This window comes from Anthonomus grandis, chromosome 16 (assembly GCF_022605725.1).
Source record: "Anthonomus grandis grandis chromosome 16, icAntGran1.3, whole genome shotgun sequence".
Lineage (NCBI taxonomy): Eukaryota > Metazoa > Arthropoda > Insecta > Coleoptera > Curculionidae > Anthonomus > Anthonomus grandis.
In genome coordinates this window covers 18,907,555-18,934,268 of record NC_065561.1, presented here as the reverse complement: position 1 = coordinate 18,934,268, position 26,714 = coordinate 18,907,555, and the positions used below count along the sequence as shown (strand labels likewise).

Sequence of the window (26,714 nt, the reverse complement as noted above, 5' to 3'; positions counted from 1 at the left end):
ATTACAACGTATGAAAAAATACCTACGCCATAAAAAGTTGTTAAACTTTTTGTGACAATCAATCTATAGAAGCTGCTTTACTGTTGGTTGAAAAAATCAACGAAACTAGTTGTTTTTTTTTATGAACGCTCTATACGAAATCTAGACATTAATAAAGTCATAAATCAACTATATAAAATCACTCTCAAATAATATTTTTGTTTATTTTTTAAGTGTTTGTATAACTATATATTTTGTTCTTAAATTGAAAATGCCTGATAGAAAGTCTCGCCTTTCACGCAAAGCGAGCAAATCATCCAGGTAAGTAAAGCTTGCATTGCATCAACATACAAAGTAACAACCATAATAAATCATGTGTAAATAGAAAATCTAAGTCGAGTCGCAGCAGATCTTCAAGAAGTAGTACAGGAACATCACTTGGATCTAAAAGTAGTGGTCTACTTACTTCAGGTAGCGCGACCAGTACCGACTTTAGCACTGACGACTTATCCTCGAAGACAGATTTAAGTACAGAAACATTAAGGTACATACTTATTTAAGACTGTAGAATCTCTTTCAAAAATCAAGTGACTTTAACAGAGTATACAGGTCTGGCCAACTGAGACCTGGCGTGCAGAAATCAACGTATTCATTTGCCATAACAAATCTTAAGTCGCGTTTACTAGTCCTTCTGCTGACTAGATTTGGACCTAAATTGAACGTAGCACTCAGCGCGACTGTAAAGACATTACGCGGTTCTCTCTTTAACTTAAAGCTTCCCCTGTACATTTTCTTGTTGAAGCATGGGTATTTCGGTTGCCCAGTCCTGTGTAAACTAGTATGAACGTGAATCCTTTTTAGTTTAGATAAAAATTAATTTATTGTAGAAGCCAGTTAAAAATTTTTACTGAAGTGCGTAGGAAAAAAATATTAATGATCTTCGAACTAATGATCGTCGGGCTACTACTAATTGCCGGAGCAATACTAGGCATTGGAATAAATATGTGGTCGTAAGTGTATCTATTAAGTATAATTTAGCTAAAATTTGACAAACTCCCTTTATAGAGAGAGCAGACAGTTGTTCCCAATGGAGGGCTCAATTCCAGACATAGTCCCGCGAAGCAGAAGCAATCCATTCCCTTATATACCCTTACAAATTCAAAACAAGCAAACCGAAGAGTGCATAGACGACTTGGGTGCTGGCGAGAGAGACAAGTGGATCACAAGAATTACTTTAGGATACGTAGGATATTTCACTATGAGGCCTTGTCAGCGTACGTTCCACTTTGCCCAATATTTTTTATATACCAAGTCCGGTCAGTTTAAAAAAGTAAGTAGAAGATAAGCTAAACGACCCATAAAGATACTGAGTTGTAATTTGACCCCTATAATGGAGCTTATAACACACATTCACAGAATGATCTTTGTTGGAAATACAACCGTTGGGACAACCTGTCGAGTATCACGATGCAACTTCTAAAGTGTTCCGGCGACCATGGAAATGAGTACGCCGTAATAACCGAAAACTCCACCATTTACGTGCCATACTATGATAAATGCCAAACGCCTTTTACTGCTACTACGGTCAACACCGAAAGAGTCGGATTATACCTTGAAGAATGCAAACCCGTTAAGTATCAAAAGTGGATATTCAAAAGTAGGTGGATATATTCAAATTAAATAATATTGTTTATATATAGCCAAGCCATTCTGACTTATTACAGACACAAGCAACGTCAAATTGTGCTTAAACAACTTCGAATAAATAAAAATTAAATGCACGTTTTATAATATATATGCCTAGATAAATAATGTGATACAAATTATGGAGAAACCTATAACATAATAGACTCCTTTTTTGTTTTCTCGTTTGATAATTTATCTCATTCACCTCAGTTTATCTTGTATTCACCACTTTTATTAAATTTTGTCCCACAAGTGTGATAATTCTAGTGTTCTAAGTTCTGAAATTATATTCTTTACACCTTGTAGTTAGGACCGATGTTGACCGAAAGCGCTTTGCTATTAGTGGAGAAAAATATGTACAAATCGCTTCTCGCATTTTATTATTCCTATTTATCTACGTGTACACAGTCACTCTTGCAAGTTAAAAATCTTCCATATATCTGGAATTTGTTTACTAAATCAAACATTCTCAACTTAATTCAATAGTGGGTAAAAAGTATATTTTGTTCATGTTTCTTAGACACATGCAGTCTCGTTATTACATTATATTAAATAGACTGTTTTTCACCTCAAATATTTTTACATTTGTATATTTTTTATTTCTAGAAGTTGACATGAAAAACATTTTATTCGGCGGCGTAGGACACTCGTTTAAAAGCAGAAAAGCGATGAATCTAGAGTATCTAACCAAAGTGGTAACGGATAAACCGAAGCATAAAATCAAAGCACACAATTAAGAACACGTCATCAGTTTATGATACAAATGTATATTTAAAATAAAGGTTTTTTCTTTTACAATTATACTTAAAGAACAATTATTCTTTGGATAATGAAGCTTAAACTAATCATAATATAAAACTACAATTCATCTTTAGCTTTTTCTAACCCTACACAATCACAGGGAACATCCTTTTTATGACTAACAACTTCCATACCTTCGAGGATCTCAACTTTGCTCACAATACGTTTATTCAGTTCGTTTAGTAGGTGCATGTGATAGCAAAAGATATGTTGAGGCAGCAGGTTTTCATTGGCAAACTGTCGTCCATTTTCCGCAATAATTTTCGCCTCACGATCATGTTTTTTTGCCCAAAGGAGTTTATCTACTAAATCAGTCAGATCTGTCTTAACTGGAATATAGTGAGTATTTGGCACAAGATCATTATAAAAATATTCGTAATACTTGGAGTGTGGTTTAAACACTAGAGAACCTCCTCCTAACAAAAATGGGGTCCTGTAAGGAGCCACTGTGCCATCAATAGCTAATTGGTATTTATACTGGAAATTTAAGAAGTCACTTTAAGAGGAAATAGGTTCAGATGCAAAAACACTTACATTAGAAAACTTAAAAAAAGAGACATGATCAGTTTTGGGACCGTAAATGTCTTCTTTATCCCTATAGAAGAAAAAGTTGGTCAAAGAAACATTAAACAGATCAGGCACTTCCCTTGCCATCGTAATAAGGTCTAAACGATATTGATTTGAGTCTCTGCCTCTCCAAAACAATTTTGGTTCCCTTTCTTCCCATGGTAATTCTACATTGCCTTGGACTGACAGCATATCCAACATAACCCTTTAAAAACAATTATTACTACATTGATCATAATGCTTGAACTATTTCTTCCAATACCTGCCCATATTTTCCAAACTAGCTTGAGTAAGTTCATATGTAGGCATCACAATGTCGAAACTATCAGTGCTTCCACACCAAGATAAAATGGGATATTTTTCATTTAAGTGCTTAAGAGACAGAGGCCAGTCGCCTAAGTTAATAAAAAATTCCAGGTCGGGAAGCTTTGCTTTTCTAATGATAGAAAGCAATATACTATCTGAAAATGTATTGAAGTCAACATATTTTCCATAGCATTTTCTGTATAATTTGTTGTTTTTGATAACATAGTGGCAGATGCTTACTGAATGGGGTTTGTGAAACTGTTTTATCACCTAGAAAGTAAGAGAAAATTGTCAAATTAGACAGCTGCTTTATTGAAATTGAGCATTTTTAAGTGGATAAATTATGTGAGGTGTGAGTGACAAATCATTAGGATTAGCAAAAGCATCACTTCTTGCAACATATAAAAAGAATGAGTTAAAACTAAACCCATGTGCAGTTATCAGTTTAGTTTAAGGTATAAAAGGACTAAATTGATCAATAATTAATTGTCTTACTAAAACTTACTTTTTCTCTCATAACACTCCAATCAATAGTTCCAAATGGTTCTAAATCACTTAAAAGTTGTTTCGGGATACTGCCACATTGCCAACTATCTAAAAGATCCTGCAAATCATTTCTAGGACAGTAACAGTCTTCAGGCAGCACATTTTCATTAATAACATAAGGGGAACTGCCTACATGTTTGTTTTCATGCTTAATATTGATAGTGAGGTGGGAACATTGCTCTTCTAATTTATACCTTACAATTAGGGAACCACCTTTTCTGTCTAAAATATTTGGCCACACCCTGCAGGGTCTTTCAGAAAATTGGTTCTTTCCTGCTTCTATTGAAATTTGAAAGTCATCTTGAATGCTATGTGGAATGCTGTGAAATTGGTTAAGTGTATTATGGTAGGAAAAAAGGTTGTCATGAGGTTTTTTATTACCTTTTATTGTTACTATTACGAGCTTGTATGAAGAAATACCTTGCTGGCATTACAAACTTTTGGGGTTGTAAACCTGGACCCCAAATCTGTGTCATGCCAGGATCCACCTTATGATCCTTCAAAGCAGCAAGTGTAAGAGTACTAAAAAACACGAGCAAGTTTAATAAATTCCCCTTTAATTTCACCTTTTTTTTATTCATTTTTAAAATGTTAAAACTTAAATATATATGATATAAATAAAAAAACAAAAATATATTTGCTCTTGACTTTGACTTTGACAGTTCTCGTTAACCTATAATTTTTGACATTTCCCACGTAGCTCACCATTGCGAATCTGTAGTCGCTTCTAAGGCCTAATTCACAAGTTTTCTAAACGAAAATTTGCAACGTAGTTGCAATTTTTTTTTAGAATCTTGAATCAATACAAGTAATAATTTTTCGGAGCTTTATTCTTCATAATTCCTTTCTTCGTAGAATGCTTAAAAAGTCTAAAGACTCTAAAATGACAAACGTCGAATTACAAAAATCTCTGCCAATTTTAATAACCCTTTGATAAATGAAACAAAGAGGGCACCACAACAGCAGTCAAATGTCTATCTTTTATCTATTTAAATAGTAAAAAAATGCCATTTTTACTAGTGCTTAACTATTTACTTTAATTATTATTAAGACTGACTCGAATTTTAAATCATGAAACATTATTTCAAAAACTTTAAAGACTAGAACATGCCCACATCGTTCCGTCCTGTCGTTAATTTGCTGTTCAAACTTTGATTTTGGTTGAGCAGCGTATATCTAGTGCGGTAAGATCGACGTACGTCCTGACATTTCCGCACCTGTTTAGTACAATGCGATTTGCAAATGCCATTGTCCTTTTATTGCAATTACGTATATATATCTTAATTTTATGACTAAAAGAAGGACGTTTAATACACGTGCATGTAATCCATTCAGAATAATTTCATAACAAAGCCGAATTTATTGTAAATAATAAGTAAACGTAGCCTAATCGATTAGTCGATTTCGTTCTTTCCTCCTTTTAACGTCCTACCTGTCAAATTCGATTAGTTAGTGGTCACTTGTCACGGCTGACATGTGTCACTGTCACGATAAATGTTGACATAAACTCGGTGAATGTTTGTGTCGGCGCGCGTGTGAACGTAATAAATTTAAAACTTTCGCATTCTACCTAATCTCAATTATACATTCCGGTCTGTTCAATTAAAATATAACTCTTTTTAATCGTACCAGTTACCTTAAATGTATCGTGTCGCGATATAAAACCAAATTAAAAAAGAAAAAACCGTATCTGTCACCGCCACACGTTAAAATGGCGGCTCTGTCATAGCACCCTGAACCCTTTATTTTCTTACTTTTTGTCTTTTATTTTGTTAATAAAGTACTTTTTTGCGGGTGTAGTATTAAGTTTAAATAAAAATGATGGACTTTGCTCAACCGCCTCCTAATTTAAGCATGCCCCCACCCAATTTGGGGGCACCACCACCAAACATGCAGGGGCCACCACCACAGCATATGGGTAAGTCTTTTACTTCTAAATCTATAACAGCAGTCAGGAATTATGGCATAAGTCATGCTTATTATGAACAGAAAAATTTCAAGTCATTTTAATTTGGTACCGCTTACCGTCTTGATCTTCATTGTATCGGGAACACTGTAGGCTAGTAGTAAATATGTTTACCCTTCCTTGCATATGCATTATTAAGCCCTTACTTGAAATCAAAAGACTTATATTGGAAAAGATTTTTGTTCTTACAACATGAGAGACAAAGAACAACTATGGCTTCCTTACTTAAAAGTATCTTTTTTTTACTAGAATCAGCACACACAATTATGATCAGCCTTATTTCATCGTTCTTAACTTTAGATTAGTATTTTATGTAAAAGTTGCTACCTTGATTATTTTCTCCACATAATATGTACACAGGTCAATTATTGTGGTTAGATTAACAGATATAGCCATTGGGTTTGTTCTATGAAGGAGTATTTAAATCATGATATACTTTTTTTAATGTTCTATGTATGATTGTTTTAGTGAAGGGATAGTCACAAAGATTCAGTACAGTCTGCAATATCAAATGTTTTATATCAGGCATGTATCAACATGTACTTGAAATTTTATATACTTTGATGGATTAATAAATATTAGAGATTTTTTTGTCTTTTTTATTTAGGATACAACCATAATCGGCAGCCATTCAGATCATTTTTCATGAAGCCCTTACCTGGCCCGCTGGGCAACATGACTTTAGAAGACTTCGATGGGAAAAGGCTTCGAAAGTCTGTTATGAGGAAAACTGTAGATTATAACTCCTCTGTGATTAAAGAGCTGGAAGTAAGTATAGTGTTTTTAGTCAGAATAACACATTTATGTAGATGTTAGTTATGTCTCATTAGTTATATTCCTATATAAGCACATTAAGGTAAATTAGTTGTGGAACGAAATAAAGGGCTGAGGTCATATAAAACTGGCTAAAAATCTAGGGAATGTCTTTCCTTCATGGCACTATTATGTAGATTGTACTGGAAATGCCAGATTGTAGTATGGTACTTCTGATTTAGTCTAATTAGAGTGCAATTGAGTCTGAAAGTGGCCATTTTTGGATTTCATCCAGATTGAAATTGATTTTATTAAGCCTTCCAAGTTTTTTCCTTTATCTAGTCACAAATTCATGATAAAAGAGATTCTGTCTTAAGAAATATTGGCTTTTAGAAGTACAAACTAGAGTAGCATCTTAGTAAACTCTCACTTTTTTATTAGAAGTAATAATTATTGAGTTGTACCATATAACTCTTCTTTTAACCCCCTATAAACTTTTTTTGTCTTTAAATAGGATTCTACAAAGTATTTCTTCATTTTCACAGAACAGAATATGGCAAAGAGATTACAGGGACCGACGGGCGTTGCAACCAGACAGTATGTATTACCCAGATCTGATGCCGCCCCCTTCCTACCTGGACAACCCGATAAACTGTGTCACATCGAGATTTGTCAAAACTGCCACGAATAAAATGAGATGTCCGATTTTTTGCATGGCATGGACACCCGAAGGCAGAAGGTTGGTTACCGGCGCCAGTTCTGGCGAGTTCACACTATGGAATGGACTAACGTTTAATTTCGAGACTATTTTGCAAGTAAGTGGTTCGTTTTTAAATCGTTGAAAGTTGAATTGAGCAAACGTAGGCGTTTTATTTGCTTCATATTTATTATAGTTCATTTTTTTGACTGGTTTTTTAACTAAAGTAATCAGTATAAACCTTCTAAGTCAGTAGTTAAGTGACAAACAAGCATATTTTTGTGTTGCTTCAACGTACAAGCAACGATGTCTAAGATATTAAGACCTTTAACTTGAAATCTTTAGAACAGCAAAAACTATTATAGAATAGGTGAAAAAGAGGCTGTAAGATCTGTTTTAATTAAATTTGTCAGGGAAATACTGGTACAACCTTTGAGAAGTGCCAAAAATCTGAAGGGCACAAGAATTAATGTTGCAAGAAAATTTAACCCAGGAAAAAAGATCAGAAAATAAGGTGCAGCATAACTTTTTTAAAATAGCTAAAGAAAACAACTTTCCTACTAAAATATGCATAAAAATAATCCTATATAGTCAATAAAGATGCATATTCTGTTGAAAACTTAAAAGTCTATGGATAAAGACACTTTCTCTTTTCGAATACTAGCGCATTTCCAACTCCTAACATCGAAATTGAAAAAGCTGGTGAAAGAGGTGAAACTTCAGATGTCAACTTCAGAGAAATTGATTGAAAAAGATAACAAGCAATGAAGAATGACAAGAACAACATTGGTGGGAAATATCCCAAGTCAAAAAAAGTAAACCTGGTGGTAGGAAGTAATAGGGATTGTTTTGTTTGGTTTTCATAATGTTTATTGTTGTTTACTTTATCTAAATGTCAATTTCTCTTTTTTTTGTGATGTTTATTTGCGTTTTGTGAAAGGGGCTTAAGAATGAAGATAGCAGAACTTAATATTAGATCTCTTTTTAATCTCTATTTTTTAGATCTCGATTTAACGCAGGTACTTGGAGTTTGTCTAGCTAAGGAAAGGTACACCATCTGTTTCAAAGCGGCGCCAAGTTTTGTCCCCTAATAACGCGCGATTAGCGACAATAGCGCGCCTTTTTTTAAGAAAAGACATAAACACTAAAAGGCACAGAACACAGATATAAGAATTAACGCAACGGCACTGGTAACATGCAAATCGGGGCGATCGATACCGTTGCTTTGGCAGCGGCGTAAACAAATTTACTGCACAACACGTGCTGTACCTTTCCTTAGCTAGACAAAGTCTACGTGACTAACTAAAATGCTTGTTTGAATATTTGCTTTTAAAATTCACGGACCTGTATATTAATTACAGAGTGCCTAAAGAAAATGGAAAGATTTGCATAGATTAATTGAAATAGTTCCTTCTGAATTGACGAATTTGTCTTAATCAGAGATATTATTACTAATCTCCTTAGCATTTCAAATAGCTTAGATAGTTGTTTATTATGGTATGATCTTACCCAGCTTATAGACGAACCTACAAGGATAACTACGAGTATTAAATCTTTATTAGACCCAATTTTTGTTAGTTGTCCAGAAAAATGCCGTGATAAAGGTATAAAAAAATACATTTTTCGGATCATCAGTTAGTTTACAGTGATTTGAACTTAACAGGAGCAAAAAATGGACAAAATGCGCGACTATAATACGACATTTCAAATTGGGGAATTTTTACAGGTATTTAACACAATATCATTGCATAATTTTGATCATTGTTCTAATATAATTCTTAAGGTTAAATGTATGTAAAATAATTTAGTTCAGTTCAATAAGTATGTCCCCAAAGGAAAAGCCTTAAGAAACAAACTCCACTTGTGAGGTTGAGAGATACAGAGAACTAAGAACATTAGTACTAAGATGTAGTAGACCAGAGAAGAAAATTTATGCTGACCATAAGTTGAAGTAAGGGATGGAATGTTGAAATTCCACCTTGCCTAACCACTTCTTATGAATTAAACAATTATTTACTATTAATTAAAAAAGGCCAAATAAAGCGTTTATGAAATATTTGCATTTAAACATTCTGTTGCACAGCTAAAAAATAGTTTAACACTAAATTGAGATAACATTAATAATAAATAAAATAACGAAAAACATCAATTTAACAAATGCACATCATTTTCTTAATTCTTTCACCAAATAGTACCTTACTTTGAATAACATTTTTTATTTATTTTTCTGATAACATTGGTGGAATCATGAATTTTTTGCTGAATAGTTGCTCTCATGTACAGATTTTTTGCTGTATAAACTAATGACTTATTATAACTCTAAAAGAAAAAAAAACAAAGGATTAAGATCTGGGCTACGCGGAGGCCATGGAAATTCGCTGCCACAACCAAACAATCTGTGAGATAATCATTCATCTAAAAAACTTGCTCTCATTTCACTATTGGAACATTCCTATTGGCTGTATTGCCCCATATCAGAATGGCATAGAAAAGATGTGCATGAAATATTGCATAATATGCAGTTTTTAAGACATCCACAGAAACACAATTTCTCAGTACATATAACCCTGTATTAAGTTACCTGAGAGTGCATCACCATGATTTTTCCACTAAATTTTTGGGAACATATAGTGTCAGTAAAACGGGAGAACATAGAATCATTGTTATCTATCTTTTTCTTTGGTGTCTATTTGTTAGTAGACTTAATTATTTTAATTTTTTTTATAATTAAGAAATTTTCGTTTATTGGCATTTCTTACACTTAAAGTTATATGTAAGAACAGTTGTATGTCAGCTGAATATTCTGTGTGATAATCATAGCAGTGAATAAAAGATGATTTATTATACAATAAATGGTTGGATATATGGATCATATTACAGAAAGACTATCTATTTAAATTTCATATATCTTAATAGTCTGCCTACAAAAATTCCCCTTTCACAGAAAAAATTGTATGTCTAATAATTAATTTTTTAATATAGGCCCACGACAGTCCAGTAAGAACGATGGTGTGGAGCCATAACGACAGCTGGATGGTAACCGGAGATCACGTCGGTTACGTGAAGTACTGGCAATCGAACATGAACAACGTGAAGGTGTTCCAGGCGCACAAAGAGGCCCTTCGTGGCATAAGGTATCTTATCTTCTACCGGTATGGAAACGAAAGTGCCGACCATTGAACTTTGAATGTAATAATAAATTCCTTTTTCATGAATATTAGAGCTTTAAGACTGATTTTAAGGATAAAATATTATTTTTCATTCATATTATTTCAAGAATATCGTTGTTTGCAAAAGAATTCCAGTTTTACAAAAATAATTAAACAGATAATTCAACCTCGCAGTGCAGAACGTGCACCGAGCGATGTGGTTGTTTCGCTTTCGTTTCCATACCGGTATACGTTACTTTTACTATTGTACATTTGGTATGTTTTTAATAAAACGTCCCCGAGCCCCCTCCCTTTTTGCGGTAGTATGAAAACTGTTAAATAAAGGACATAACATAGTTTTTAAAAGAAATATTGTGATAATAAAGTAATTTTACTGTGATATTGTTATATAGGCGAGATCTGTACTTTTTTTTTTTTTTTGATTAATTTGGAATATATTCATTTTATAACTGAAATCTTGGAGACGAGTCCTGGTACCTTTGCGCTCTGTATAAGGGGGTAAAGGTATAAGGACTCGCATTTTTATTTACGGACCTACCGAAGGTGGATTTTGGGCGGGAATAAGTTATTTCAGGGGCCTAAAAATACTGAAAAAGCCAAAAAAGTCTTATTTTATTATTTTTTCTTTTTAAACTATTAAAAGCATTAAGGCACGCTCATTTAGTGGTATTTTATATAAATCAGCGCCATTTCTTTTTCCTAAATTCCTTTTCCTTAATGAAATATCCAGTGATAAGTAAGTGTAGGACAAGTTTTGCTTCATATTTCCAAGGTAAAATGCAAATTGCGGATGTTTCCTTCGGACTACTACTTATTCGAGTATATTAAATACAATTGGTACAGCCTGGCTTCATGGATCTTAGCTGCAAGCGGTGTGGCCAGTTATATATTATGCTGTAAATAATAATATATACCAATATAAACTGTGATGTTGTTTTATTATGTACGAGTGTCAATATTTAACCCACTTTTGGTTTCTGAACTATAACGACGTAATTTTGTTCACTTTTAAAAAGTCTTTATAATCCAAAAGAACTTGAATTGAGTCAACCACCAGCTCAACATTTGTATATCAGGAAATTAAATAATTTAATAGAAAAGTATAGCATGTGTAAGTTGGCTTCACGGTTGACAAAATCAGTTTTAATATGTTATTTTGGGGATCCAGTTATTGTTTTTAGGTTTAGCTGGAAATGGGGCCAAATAGGTCCAAGCTTTTTAAATTTTACTTTTCCTTCTTTAAGGCGATAGAAAGGGATACAGCAGGCTTAATATAAGGCGTAACTACTGTGCACACATCTTTTTCTAGTTAAATGTTATTGAAATCCAAAGTTGTCTACATTAAGACAAAGTTTTTCTAGGATTCTCTAGAGTTTTAAATTTCCCAAGATGTATAAGGTTTAATTAGTGCAATTTAAGAAATAATTAATTTACAATAGTAACAGTAGCTTGGACCATTTAGAGAATCACACTTTAATGTCCCTTTTTAGCATTCTAAATTGATCTAGAGTGGAAACTCTTCAATACTTCGCTATTTTCAACTTGAAATAAAAAGTACACGTAACATTTTTCGTTCTATTTAAAAAAGGAATTTTTATTATTCTTCAAAGTACCTTTAGTACTGCCAAATTACCAAAGTAGCTACCGACAATCTCCTGCTTACAGTGTTTTTCTTTTGTCGCCTAATAACTGCTATAAACTCTTCTAGATTCTTCTAAGTGACAAACCTTATACATTTCTTCTCTTGTAATTGATAATAATAATAATAAAAAAGTTCAATTGTTAAGACACAATGTATGAATTATTGGAATATTAAGCAACAAATAATGTAAACCAATTACCATAACTAGAACAAATGATCATTCAGTAACTTGAAATATTAGTGGTACCTAAAATAATGAGAAGGAACAAAACAAACATCGATCGCATTTATGTCAATTGTGTCTTTAGTTAAAAATTTTATGTTCAGTACTATTTCTTCATAGCGACAGACAGGGACGAAGAAGTTTTAATATGAGCCATAAAGGAAAATGTAACAATTTCCATGAATTCACATGTGATGAATTCACCTTTACCTTTGGAGTAAATTTAAGGCTACAATCCAAGGGTCCCAGTATAAAAAAAAAAGATAATTCATCAATTCAACTTCCATTAATTGAACAAAATTAGACAGAACACTTAAACTACGTGATTGTTTTTTAGTCCAGACGTGTCAAGAATTAAAAAAAAAATCCCTTAATGGAACAAAGTTGAAACTTTTATGCTCAGACTGTAATTTCATAACCCAGGTGTGCTTGTACTATTAAAAACTTAAAAACTTTTTCCTAGGACTACACCTTTAGTTATTGTTTAGTAGTGAAGAAATCCATTAATCGGACAAAATTAGACTTATACACTCTCATATAGTCTAGGTACAAAAGCAATTAATTTTTTCAATGATTGATGCTACGCTTCTTTACTACTATTTTTGATAATAATCCAGGTGTGTCAGTTTTTTTTTCCATTAAATCGAGATTTTTTTAATGTTGCTAAGAACTCTTCCAAATGCGCGCGTGGATGTTTCGCACTGTACATGCTAATGCAATTAAATTGATCTATACACAGTGATTTTTTAATTTAATTAAAAAATTTGATCCCTGTAATTATTGAAGTGTTTTTTTAAGCATCTATCAAAACCGAATGGCAAGGAATTTTTTTTACAAAGGCAACACATTTTTTAATATTTCACTATTACCCTGAAATTATAATTTTTTTTTGTATACACCAAAAGCTTTTAATTAACCGATAAATATCAAACAAACATATATTTTTGCAATATAGCCAAATTGATTAATTTATCGAAAATACCTAAATTACAGATGTCTAAATGGTCTACATTTTTGCTCCTTATTACTTAATCACAGAATTATTAAAACCGGATGCAAATATAGGTTTATTAACCTATATAGGCTAAAGAAAACATATTATTTTTTAATGCTTACTGGGCATTCTACAATTTCTTAATATGAAGAACAAATAAACTGAAACTGTAATAAAATCGTTGACGTGATTTAGTTCATAACTCTTGTATAGTTGAAATGTATCAAAGAGGTGTAAAATAAACGACTGGGATATCAAAAACAGTTTTGGTATTTCTGCAGCATCGTGGTACCTTAACACGAAATACACCTTCCTATTTTGACCAGTTAATAATAATTCTAGTTGTTAACTTATGTTCAATTTTACTTACATACTTCTTCAAAATTTCAATTTTTTTGTATTTCGAAAAGTTACCCTTTTTCGATTTTCACTCCTCAGTGATATTGTGGTTAACTGACCATTGATGACTCGTTATTGATCGTAATTTTCCGATGTCAAGTTATTACCCTAAAGACGATAGTTTCTCATTGGTATTTCACTGAGTAAATTCAATATTATTAATTTCTAGAATGCATTTCATAAATTCACTTCGCATTGTTTTACTTTAAGTGGGTATTGCCTTGGCAATTAATTTGACCTGTTTATCAAAAAACGTCTTTAATTTCATCTCTTTTTAAAAATGTTCTTTATTAAGTTGTCTCGTTTTATACGTGTTTCATAATATTAGACTTTTTTTTTCGCCCTAGAAATTGCATGTCTATATTTTATCACAACGTTTCCTCCGTATCACTAATCACATTATTCGGCATTTTCCACGGATTGCATTACTTCAACAGTAATTTCAGATCCGAAGGTAAGGTCATAGGAAATATCTACAAAATAAATGACAAGTCAAGAATAAATTAATTTCTCTTACAGTCTGTAAATTGACTTGATAAAATGACCTCCCTAGTTGGTCACTAAATAACAATTTCCTCTTACAGGGGTTATTGTTGCAACTTATATATTTTTTTTATATCTACCCTCCGTTTCAATAAATTTTGCAGATATTTTTGCATTAACATGCGTTAAGGTTATGTTACATATGGACCAATAAAATTGTTTTTTTAACGCAAGTAACTATAACCTAGGAAGAGCATTAAGAAAAGAGTATTATTGGTTATTTTTTTCAGAAGGTAAACACCTTTTTTTCTCCACCTATTGGGGAAAAAAATAGTTGATTACTAACCAGAGAAAGAATGTGGTTTTGGAAGCCTATAGGCTGAAAAAAATCCTGTAGTCCTCCTGCGTTTATTATTTAATTTTTCCACTCTGTCCGAAAGCAACCTTTAATGCACATTTTTCTCAAAAAAAAAACCAATTACGCCAATAAATACAAGTTCTACTTACTGCACCGAAGCTAACAAAGGAGCTATCCAAGCCAAAGGCCGACGTAGTCCTAACCTTGTAAAACTAATTTGTTATAAATAAAAGTTTTACCCTAATTTCCCACTGTTTTATTTAAAAAAAGAAATCATCGTGAAGTTCACGTTTCACTTTTATTTCTTTTATTGCATTTTACCTTAGAAATCCCGCTGCGAGTTTACCAATAATAAAGCACTTGAAACATCCAAGGATATTTTATTTATTCACCTTTAGTTTGCAGTAGTAGTAGTACTAGTAGTTGGTTCAAATTTTACCATTCAGTTGTCTTGTTTAGCTTCAGTCCGTCGGATTCGAAGTTCGTGACTTGCTCGGACGACGGTACGCTGAGGATATGGGACTTTCTCCGATACCAAGAGGAACGAGTTTTAAGGGGTAAGTACCACATTTAATAAAACTTTTTAAACCATTAGGTATGTTATTTGTTTGTTTTATTGCTCTATAAGGTCACGGTGCCGACGTAAAGTGCGTCCATTGGCACCCACAAAAAGGTCTTATTATCTCGGGCAGCAAAGACAACCAACAACCTATTAAATTATGGGATCCCAAAACTGGACAATCGTTAGCTACTTTGTGAGTATAGAGGAAGGAAAAATGTATATTTATTAACGGCAGTAACGATTTAACAATATAGTAAAATTTTACTAATATAGTAAAAATTATCCTTAACACTACTCTCCTCCTTCTCACTCCTAATCCCTTTTAGGGATGTGGTGGCAACATTCAATTTTTATCATTCTTTTAAAATTTTCTTCAGTCCCTCTTTGTCCTTGGAGATCTTCCTCTGAACCTTTTTCCTTCAAGTCTACCCTATATTATCAGTTTCCCCATCATACCTGTTCTCCTTGCCAATATCTCTGTTGTATTTATTTAAGTAATCTAACTTTAACTGTGAGTTGTTGTACAGACATTGATAGATTTGTTTAATGTTCAACTTAGGATGTTCTTAACATGTAGCGTTATACTCACATCTCAAAAAAGCCTCTATTTTATTTTTATATGCTTTTTTCAGGGTCCACGTTTCGGATAGTTTTAGGAAAAATTAGTGCTTGTAACAGCCTTAATTTATATATTTTTTCATACATTGTTTAACTATGAACGTGGTCACTTACAGTAGAAAGAAAAGCAAATTCACTTAACCTAACAATGCATAATGCATTGGTATTGGAGGCAATATTTTCCATGAGATTCCAAGATAACAGATTCAAAAATAATTTTTAATGGTTTGGTTAAACTGACTTATAGTACTAGAGTCTTATTTCTACAAGTAAATAATTAAAAGTAATAGTCGATTTTGATACTGGATTATGCAGGGCAACAATTATTCTAACATGGTTTAAGGAAATATTATAGTCATTAAACATTATTAGCAAAGACGAACGTGGTTCATAATTTTAATGAGAACTGATACACCAAGTTTGTATTAGTTATGTAATTAAATAGTGTTTTTATTACACGCTTTTGAAGGGTTTGAATTTTATTAAATTTAGTTGTACATGTTATACCCCACAGGAAATAAATACCTCATAATTGACAAACGATTTGCATATCAGATTTATAACTAAGAAAATCCCTATATCTAACAATAGCTCCTGTAATAGGTATAATTTTTGCTTTTATCTATATATTCATCTAAAATAAGACCCAAATACTTACCCGCTTTTTCCAGTTTACAGGTCTTTATGGAAATATTCTCTTTGTCACCTAAAATTTGATCTGCTATATTATTGTTGTCAAGAGTAGTAGTAGAAATATTTAATATTTTTCCAAAAAATAAATATAATGTTTGGTTAACAAATTTTCTTTTTTTTTTAATAAAATCTATAAGTTTTGGCGTTACCCAATTATTTTATTAATGTCTGTATCGAAAGATTCTTTTTTTGCTGGATAAATTAAATTAATCAGTTGTTCAGAAGTGCCTATATTATAAGTATAACTAGCATCTAGGCATTGATATATTACCCTTTGAGCTTCCAAACAATTAATAATTAAATCATCAGCAAATTGATGTAACTTACACTCTGTAATATTACTGTACATATCCATTGTATAACAGTAGCAATGGTTTCAAAATTAATCCTTGAGGAACTCCCCTTAGAGTAGACAGAATGTTTGAAAAACACGACAGCGAGATTTTTGTGTTAGATAGTCATTGTTGATGATTATATGTTGTGGATCCAGCATATCAAATGCCTTACTATAGTCAAGCAACACAAAAACAGACTTTATCCATATAATTTACAAAATGTCCAGCAATGCTGTACTTATACGTAAGATTTCAAGGTAAATTACTTTTTTTTGAAAATGTTCCTTAAACACATAAAAACTAATGTGCCTCAAATCTAGGTCATTTTTAGGATTACCTACTTTTGCAAATGGATGCAAAAGCAAGGCAGATTTCCACTGTCTAGAAAATTTACATTTATTTGAATTGGTTGTTGCGCTAGAGCACTTTTGCTTGAACCCTATTTCATGAAACTTTTTTTATTAAAAACCGAATTCTGAGCAAGATATTTTAAAATCTATTCCAGGCACTTTAATGGGAATTTCACTCTGAGTTAGGCTGTTTTTTAACAAGCATTTTGATATATGAATGACTCTTGAAACTTAAGAACTCACTGAGTTACAGCCAATTATGTGAGCCATGGTTTAAAACCAGCTCAAAGTGTAAAGTTTGAAACTTAAAAAATGACTAGAAAAAAACACTCTTGAGGCTCAAACAAGAACCTTTTGAGGTTTTTACTCGATTTTTTCAGGAGAGTATTGAGAGTCTTTTGGGGTTCATTTTGACGTATGAAAGGTGATTCTAGCTCAAGGAGTTCCTGAGCTAGAGCACATTTACTTGAGCCCTATTTCATTAAACTTATTCTACAAAAAAACTAATTTTTTAAGAAGATATTTTAAAATCTATTCCAGACACTTTAATGGGAACTTCACTATCAGTTAGGTGGAACAACAAACCTTAAACATTTTTAATGTAATTTGATCTGACCCCGTTGAGTTTGACTTGACCAAAGAGATGGAACATTTGACGTTGGAATCATGATCTAAATTCAACTTAAATGCACTTTGAATAACTGACTTGTTTCGATAAAATGTATTTTGACTAGATAAAAAAATTATTTATTTTGTTTGGATTGTGAAACTGCTTTTGGATAATAAAAGTAAAAAAAGGAATGTTTAATATAGGGATATAAATGGACGTTGTCCAGTCGTCGGGTCGCTGTCCAATTTACCAAATCTTTCTGCAGATCAGGTGTATAACGTTTATTCCAACCTCTAATGTCTCTTAAAGCGTCTGCTTTTCTAGTTGCTTTTTCTACCTTTGACTTTAGAATGTTAGGTTCTCTGTATACAATTTTGGGCAGTATTTTCTCCCTTATCCATTATTGTTTGTGTATTTAGTTTAAATTCTCTGGCTAGACAACGGACTTTATAATCGAGATTCATAAAGGTTTGCATACCTTTCTAGTTCTTCGAATTTTTCATTTATATGTTTATTTTTGTTCTCCCTACATGCTCTTTTTATTTCTCTATTTAACCTGAACAATTCGATTTTGTTGCTGTTATTTTGATGTATGATAGATATTTCAGTCTTCAAAAAGTGGCCGCTTTCCATATGTCATCCAGTTCTTTTTCTTAAGGACACCTTTTTTCCTATTCTAGTTTGGCAATTCTTTGACTTTTTTAGTTTTAACTTGACACAAGTTATTCATTCATCATCACATTCTGTTCCTGGTCTTACTTTTAAGTCTGTCATTTTTCTTATCAATATGTAGTCGTATCAAGTGTATATACCATTTTGGATGTTATCATTTCTTATATCATTTGTTTTTTATTAAATATATCTGTTCTTCATCACTTTCACTTAGCACTATTCTATTTACCCAGAAAACCCCCATTAATCTATACTCATGTACAACAGCATTCACTTGCAAGAATACGCGAATACGCCACTGGATACAATTATCCCTTTATTTAACTCTAATTAGGCATGCTCACAAATCAACGGTAATGGACTTGAAATGGAACGCAAACGGTAACTGGTTAATAACCGCATCTAGGGATCACCTTCTAAAGCTGTTTGACCTTAGAAACTTAAGTCAAGAAGTGCAAACGTTCAGGGGACACAAAAAGGAGGCTTCCAGTGTCGCGTGGCATCCCGTGCACGAGGGATTGTTCGCTAGCGGTGGATCTGATGGCGCGATCGTATTTTGGCATGTCGGGTAAGAATTTAAGTATTCAATAGTTATATAAATGTAATACATAGCCACTGAGACTTTCCGCTGAAACCTGAGTAACTAAAAATCATTATCAAATATAGTATATATGTTGATTAATAAAATCTTTACTAATTTAGAGCGGATAAAGAGATGGGAGCAATAGAGCAAGCTCACGACAGTATAGTGTGGACACTGGCGTGGCATCCCCTCGGCCACATATTGTGTTCCGGATCAAACGACCATACCAGTAAGTTTTGGACTAGGAACAGACCCGGGGATCAAATGAGGGATAAATACAACCTTAATACGCTTCCGGCGGGTATTGCAGGTTTCGATGACATCGATATTGGCGGTGAGTGTATTAAATTTTGTAAATTTTATATTGGTCAAACGTATATTCTGATAAGGCATTTAAAATACCCGAGTATTACATGAAAGGGCTTGTAGGTCAGTTTGATGTCAAATTTGTATCTTTAGTAGAGGTTTTTGACGAGATTCTTGACCTTGCTACTTCGTGAATGCGTATGTACTCTGTCGAAGCCTATTTGCCTTTTATTCAATCTGTCTTTAAAGTCGGGAGTATTTCTCTCTCTTTGGAAAAATTCGTATATTACGCCGATATTTAAATCTGGTAATACTTGTGATGGCAGTAATTATCGGGGGATTTGTATACAGTCAACCTTGCCTAAACTTTCGGATGCACTTGTAACCAAACTATTGCCATGGCAATGTAAAAGCCAACTCATTTACAATCAACAGAGTTATCAAAAAGGTCATTCCATTGTTACTAATTTAATATGTTATGAAGATTATCTGTTTAATAATGCTTTTGATAAAGGTTCCCAAGTTGATGCTGTTTATATGGATTTTTGGAAGGCGTTCGACAGAGTTAATCATGCGTTTCTACTGGCAAAGCTACAAGCTTTCGGTTTTGGATCAAATGTTATTTGTTGTTTAAGGGACTATTTACTGTATAGATCGCAATGTATACGGCTTAATAATTTCTTATCCAGCAGCTTTTCTGTGCCATCTGGTGTTCCTCAGGGGTCGCATGTGGGTCCGTTGCTTTTTACCATCTTTGTTAATGATATAGTATTATTTGTAAGAAATTGTGAATTTGTATTATTTGCTGACGATCTAAAATTGTTTCTGTCTATTGATTCAAATGTTCAATGTCAATTAATGCAAGATGACTTGTACCTATAATCTTTGTGAATAATGCAACCTTAATGGTTTAGATGTAAATGTTCCAAAGTGTTATTCAATAACGTTTGGAAGGATCCGCAATCTTACATTGTTTCATTATACTATAGGTTCCACTATTTTAAAAAGGATTGGGGAAGTTAGGGATCTCGGAGTAATTCTAATTCGATTCTAAGTTGACATTTGTGTCTCATACTAACAAGTTAGTTCAGAAAGGGTATTGGAATCTAGGATTTATAATTAGATGCAGTCAAGACTTCTCATGCTCTCTATAAAGCTCTGTACTGGTTGTTAGTCCGTTCAAGTTTGGAGTAGGCTAGTTTTGTATGGTCTGCATTTTATAAATCGCTTATTGAAAATATTGAGAAAGTCCAAAATAAATTCTTAAGAAATTATTCTTTTAAGCTTAAAGTTCTATTAGTTCATGTCAGTTCTCTCTTTGGACCTACTTGAGTTAAGGCGTAATAATTCAAACTTGTCTTTTATTTTTAAATAAATATCTGGCATGACTGATTCTGATTATCTTTTAAATAGGCTGAATTTTCGGACGCAAAAATTGACTAGATTTAAAAAACTCTTTCATGTAGATTTTGATAGTAGTTCTTATGGACAGTACGATTCTATAACTAGAATGCAACGTTCTTTCGATAAGTATATTCTCGACTTGCACGATTCGTGACTCGGGACTTAACAGGTTTCTTTAAATTAATTTGCAACATTGATTTCTGTCTTAGTATTATCTAGCTTAAGTTCTATTAATATTAGTATCATTTGCTGGATGCCGTTAATAAATGAATGAAAAAATAAATATTGCAGATGAGCTTGCCAACATCCCGGGTATGGGTCCGGAAGATAAAGTGGAGCTGACAGCGTTGATCGGTGACGAAAACACGACGATTCCCGGACTGGATCTCGATGTCAGTTTAATTGTGAACGATGACAAGTCTAAGCCGAAGAAAGTACCGTTTAGTAAACCTATTCCGAGAAACTTCCAGGCGCAATGGAATGAGACGGCTGGTCCAGGTAAGCCTTAGACAATTTATCAATTTTAATTTGGGATGTTTATTATAGAGGATGAGGTATACTGGGCCTGAAAACAGTCGCGGTCATACGCTATTTAGAATTTAGTGGTTTAGTAAAGTCAGTGGTATAGAGTTAAGGAAGTCAAATATTTTAGCCCCTAACTCCTTTAAAATTGCTGTCGGTGTTAGGGATACTCAAAAAAAAATCGATTCGTATTATTATAGTACTTATTAATATAGGGTGAGTCTTCCTTTTTTCTAAGTGGAACAAATTAAATTAAAAATTAAATCGACCTGTCTTGTACCACCTCAAATAGATACTTAGATTTTGGAAGACCTGACTCTGAGTACCTGGATGATGTATTTCCAAATAGATGGATGAGCAGAATAGAACCCTTTGAATGGCCATCCAGGTCTCCGGATTTAACACCCTTGAACTTATTCTTATGAGGAAATTTTTTTTCTTTTATTATTTCTTGTTTTTATTATATCTTTATTTGGAAACCAAAGTTTTTAAGATCAAACCGACTTTGAAGACCTTTAGAGTGTACGGGGCTAAATTTTGACGACGTTGTGACTACGAAAGCACAACAAATACTGAAAATATATTTTATTTTTAGGTTATATATTATATACCAAAAGATATCTATCAATTGCACAATTCAGATATCTACCTACATATGTAGATATCTAGACTGGACATCTTTGTGATCGCATAGTTGTCAAAAACTTTTATTATTTATTACTTGAGTACCTTTAGAAGTATCTGGATAATACCACAATCAAAATTGGCTCTTAATAATGTAATAGTTACTTACTAATAATATGATACTTGCCTAACTTTTACGCTGTTAAATAAATTAAATCCTATAGATCTTTACTTAATAATGTAATGCCAATGGTTGCTGCTTTATGGCTATCGACCCTTTCTTGTGCTCCTATGAAATCTCCTCTTGAGTTTTTTTAATAAAATTTTTTATGAATTTAATTAAAACAATTGTTCATGGGAATTGATCGATTTTTAGAATATCTTATCTGTTACCGACAAACTGATCCATTATACAATCCGCTCTGTTCAATTTGGAACGGGTTGTAATCGATAGCAGATTGGCTAGGCCTTGCACGCAAGGCTCGAGGTTGCCAGACGTGTATATCAATTAGTCTAAATGAGACAATAGAAATACCGTAAAGTTTGGTTCAACACATTTTATTTTATTACAGATAACACACCCGGAATCGTACCGTTAGAAAAAATTACTCCAAACGCCATCATTATCTACGGAAAGTTAATTCCCGTTGAAGGTATGTCGTCCGGTCCTGGGCTTAAATACAAAAAATAATTAAAGGCAGTTACTAATAATAATTACTCTACATATGAATTCTATCCTTCCAGCGGGATCGTCTTTAGAAAAAGCCATATCGGAAGGTCCAGAGGCGCTACAAAAATACATCGACTCCGGAGCAATAGAGGAGCTGCACGACGTGATGCCCATAAGGGACCCCGACGAGGACGAATACTTAAAGGACACGAATCACGAGGAAATCGAACGGATGCACAACGTGAGTATCACCGACGCCGCCCAATTCCTGGACACTATGGAGGAAGAGGATCCGTTCGCCGATGAGGACGACGTGAAGATCGTCGTCGAGGATCGCGATATGAGGATCTTTAATTCTAAAGGAGGTAAACATGATTCAATGATTTGCTGTCTATTTAATAAACGTCGTTGACTCATATAGTCATAAAAATTCATTTTATAGATTCAAATGGAGTTATAATTTCGTTGAATTTGCTTTTTTCTAGATAACGACATAAGGTCATTCAATGACACCGATTACCGCAACCAAAGCATGGATCCAAGAGACGCTGACTTCGACATGCGTCAATCGTTTGGAAGAAGGGGAGCGGGTGGGATGCCGCCGATGCGGATGAATCTAGAACCACCGTTTAGGGGACAGTTTAGGGGGGCCAGGACACCAATGGGCCCCACCGATATGGATATCGAACTGGACCGGGACAGTCCTAGAGGTTTCGATAGTCCTATGGGTAAGCATTACTCCTTTCTGTTTGACAATAAAACATGTGTTGGTAATTTTGGAATTCGTGTTTAGGAGGCAGAGGTAGGTCGTTTGGTGGACAAAGGCCTATTATGGGCCAAGGAAATGGAGGTTTCCGGGGTCGAAATGACCAATTCGATCAGGGGCCCGATATACAGAGACACGAGTTTGCGGATGACGATTTCGGCGATGAGGATTACAGAAACGTGCACAGTTCGAGGGGTGTGTTTGACAAGTCGGAGGACGATTACCAGGATAAGTTTCATGATGAGTACTACGATGATGGTAAGTTCAAATTACTATTATTGATATTAGTAAAATGGTGGTTTTTGTTTGTAAGCGGGTAAACTTCTTAAGAAAAATACAATTTCCAAAAGATTCACGCAGTTATAGAAAAATAAAGAAATTTTGTAGTAGTTTTTAAAAAACAAATACAAAATTGTGTGAAGAGCCAATGAATTAAATCCAAAGTGAGTGTATAAAGCCCAGAATGTCCATTGGACCAAGGGTATGCTACCTAAAAAACATTAAAGGGTCATCACCCTTGGTGAGGACTTTTCAGTTTCGAATATTGGGGTGAATGATAATGCACTTATCAGCGGTGACCTTTTTCTACATATTTCATTTATTTTGCCTCAAATTTTTTACATAATTCACTATGACATTAAAAACAGCGAGTTTCAATTAAATTAAAGGCACACTTGATTTTGTATTTCCTACAAAACTATTTGTAACTTAACTGGCATCTCTGGACCAATTGAACTCAAATAAAAAACGCCCGGAAGAAACAATATTTTTAAGTGGGGAAAGATATTCTTTCCAGGAAACTTTAAATAATCAAAAACGGTTGAAAAACAATGAAGCTATAATCATTTTTGTTTCCTGGATACATTGGCCTTTGCATATTTAATATTTTTATATAAAACTATTGTATATAACTTTAGTATCTCTGGACTGATTGAGTTTAAACAAAAAACGCCTGCAAGAGAAAACCTAATTGATACATATTCAAAATCGGTTAAAAAACTCATTTTAGTTCATATTTGATGGACACTCATGAAACAGGCCCAATTTTTGTATATTATCAGCTTACGTCAAAACACTGTGATTCTTAGATATTTTTTTGTTCTATATTACTTACATTGTATTTTTTTGTAGCCATATTGTTATATAGTTCCTCTAATATGCTAATATAAAATGATAAAAATTTCTAAAAAGTGCACACACATACTTTTAGTCTATAGTTCTGTAACATATTTTGGGAAATAAATCTTTTGTTCGTTGAAACATGGATATATCAAAAGAAATCAACATTCTGACCAATTCTCGGTCTCAAAAATGATATAGTCAAATAAATTATATTAAGCATGAATTGAGTATCAATTAAGCATCATCAGACCTAAAACATAAAATACACCTCCCTGCAAGAAAGTTAAAAAAAATATTACCTGAATGGTCAAAGATTATTACACACACATACTATCTACTAATTATACTACACGATAACACTGTAAATCAATAATGTTTTAAGGAGGACTATTGGTTTTTATAATATCTATTCTATAAATAACTTAATAGAATTTGCAGCGTGTCAGGACGCCATTTTACTTTTCTTGGACGTTAAAAATCTTTCTCCCAGTCTACCATTACTGGAATATATTACTATTATTGAAAGACTCCCTAATTCTTTAACAATTCCCAAATTAGTAATAGAACATTTTGTTTCCCTCCTTTCTTTAGTTCTGCAGCAGAATTTCTTTAAGTTTAAAAAGGTTCTTACGGATTTCTTATACCTCTATCAGTTCTATCCCTCATAATGTATCATTTACTTTATAAAATGAATCAGTTAGAAAACTACCCTTATTAGAATTACTTCTTCAAGGAAACCCCACCAATATCTCTTCCGAAGTTTGCAAAAAGCTTCGTCCAACGACAACGTCATTTAATTTAACTGAAATTCTCCCCAAATCAACACAAATTTGCTGCTTTTAATTCTTTATTTCACCAACTTTTTTACTTACCTTTATCAAGACCTGCTTTTTTAAAATAGTACAATATAATTAAAACCATAGCTTTCCTTTAGGTGATTTATATAAACTTTAAATTGTATAACCGGTACAAACTCTCATACCATCTTCCTCTAAATAAAGGACACTGTTCAAAATTTTAGATACTTAAGCTATTTTGGTGGCTTTTCCCAACAACTCGCAAAATTCTTTAACTCTTTTGCTGCCATAGCTGTAGAGAATTTGTCTCTAGCTCACTAATAAATACTTTACGTAAACCAAACCTTCTTTGCAAGACTGGTGTATATTGGCTATAATGTGCAGATTGTTGCTGTTTATGTAGGACAGTGTATACCTCTATGGTACAAGGACACCTTAACCTTGTTAGGAAATTCGAAGAGACAACTGTTACAGAAACTGAGTCTGCTTTTGCTACTCACCTAATGAAAAGGGAGTATTTTACGGTTCCTGAAAATGTCTCGCTTATTCACCGGTGTCAAATGAGTAGAAAACTAAGCTTTCTTAAAAAGATGGACATTACTAAAGCCAAGAAACGCCCCATTCAAACTTGCTTTAATGTTGTTTTCACTTCCCACTCATCTTTAATAATCTTACTCAGTGTCACGCATACTTTCTTTTATTTCTAAATCATATTATTATGTTATGTTTAAGACAAATTGTTATACTGTTTTATAAAAAGTATTTTGTTATGATTGGGCGACATAGTATGCGTGTTTCCTCGTTCTTGCAGCGAGCTGTATTTTATATTTTAGGTCTGATGATGCTTAATTCTTAAAACGACACATATTACCTAAAATTTATTTAGTTTTTGAGAGCGGGTCTTTGCGTTTTGTTGAGATAATAACAAACCATTTTCTACAACAATATGTTTTCCTATAAAATCTGTTTTTGTTTAAGGACCACACAATAACAGTTGGCAAAGGAACGGGGGACAACAGCAGCAAAAATTCCGTAGTAGAGGAGGACCAGGTAACTTTAATCAGCGAAGTAACTTTAATACTTCTCCAATGGGAGGCTCAAGAGGAGGAGGAGACCGTGGACCAGACGACGATTGGGACAGTTCATCTAACCAACACGATTTCCGCGGCCAGAATAGAAGTGGAAGAGGTGGAGGAACGCCTAGAAGTGGACGTAGCGGAGGCAAACGAGGCGGAAGAGGAAATAGAGGAGGTGGACGAAGAGGAGGCAGAGGTCGAGGAACATAAGGACGATAATAGTGCTATTTGTATCATGAGTGTGAAAATAAAAACGTTTCGGCTAAAAACAGTGGTGGCTCTGCATCTCTGTTATACTGGCAGATATTGTGGCTAAATGAACTGTGAACATTGATGTATTGTTTTAATTATAGAATAGATACTTACTTCTAAGTACTTTTCATTGAATAAACATTGAAACGCAAATTATCATGTACAGTTCACTTCGGACTATT

The 26,714-nt window shown here is 33.3% G+C and overlaps 2 protein-coding genes across 3 annotated transcripts; one reads left to right on the top strand and one right to left on the bottom strand.

Moving 5' to 3' along the window:
* The first annotated feature begins 146 nt into the window (after positions 1-146).
* Positions 147-26,645, top strand: LOC126745581 (pre-mRNA 3' end processing protein WDR33). Of its 2 annotated transcripts, XM_050453486.1 has the most exons (18): positions 147-300; positions 365-523; positions 867-989; positions 1,045-1,309; positions 1,396-1,636; positions 6,459-6,619; positions 7,150-7,419; positions 10,284-10,435; positions 15,030-15,127; positions 15,199-15,325; positions 18,745-18,978; positions 19,113-19,327; positions 20,995-21,201; positions 22,422-22,502; positions 22,594-22,884; positions 23,005-23,247; positions 23,313-23,543; positions 26,183-26,645. In XM_050453486.1, exons 1-18 carry the CDS (start codon positions 251-253, stop codon positions 26,488-26,490), a joined length of 3,456 nt encoding a protein of 1,151 aa, XP_050309443.1. In that variant the 5' UTR covers positions 147-250; the 3' UTR covers positions 26,491-26,645. The 2 variants fall into 2 exon arrangements, with proteins under 2 accessions (XP_050309443.1, XP_050309444.1); XM_050453487.1 differs by lacking the exons at positions 147-300; positions 365-523; positions 867-989; positions 1,045-1,309; positions 1,396-1,636 and adding an exon at positions 5,358-5,803.
* Positions 2,413-4,544, bottom strand: LOC126745583 (protein O-glucosyltransferase 2-like). The gene is made up of 5 exons (XM_050453489.1): positions 4,267-4,544; positions 3,845-4,205; positions 3,296-3,609; positions 3,001-3,238; positions 2,413-2,943 (listed from the first exon to the last, which is right to left on the bottom strand). The coding sequence occupies exons 1-5, from the start codon at positions 4,464-4,466 to the stop codon at positions 2,524-2,526; spliced, it is 1,533 nt and encodes a 510-aa protein (XP_050309446.1). The 5' UTR covers positions 4,467-4,544; the 3' UTR covers positions 2,413-2,523.
* Positions 26,646-26,714: the final 69 nt, after the last annotated feature.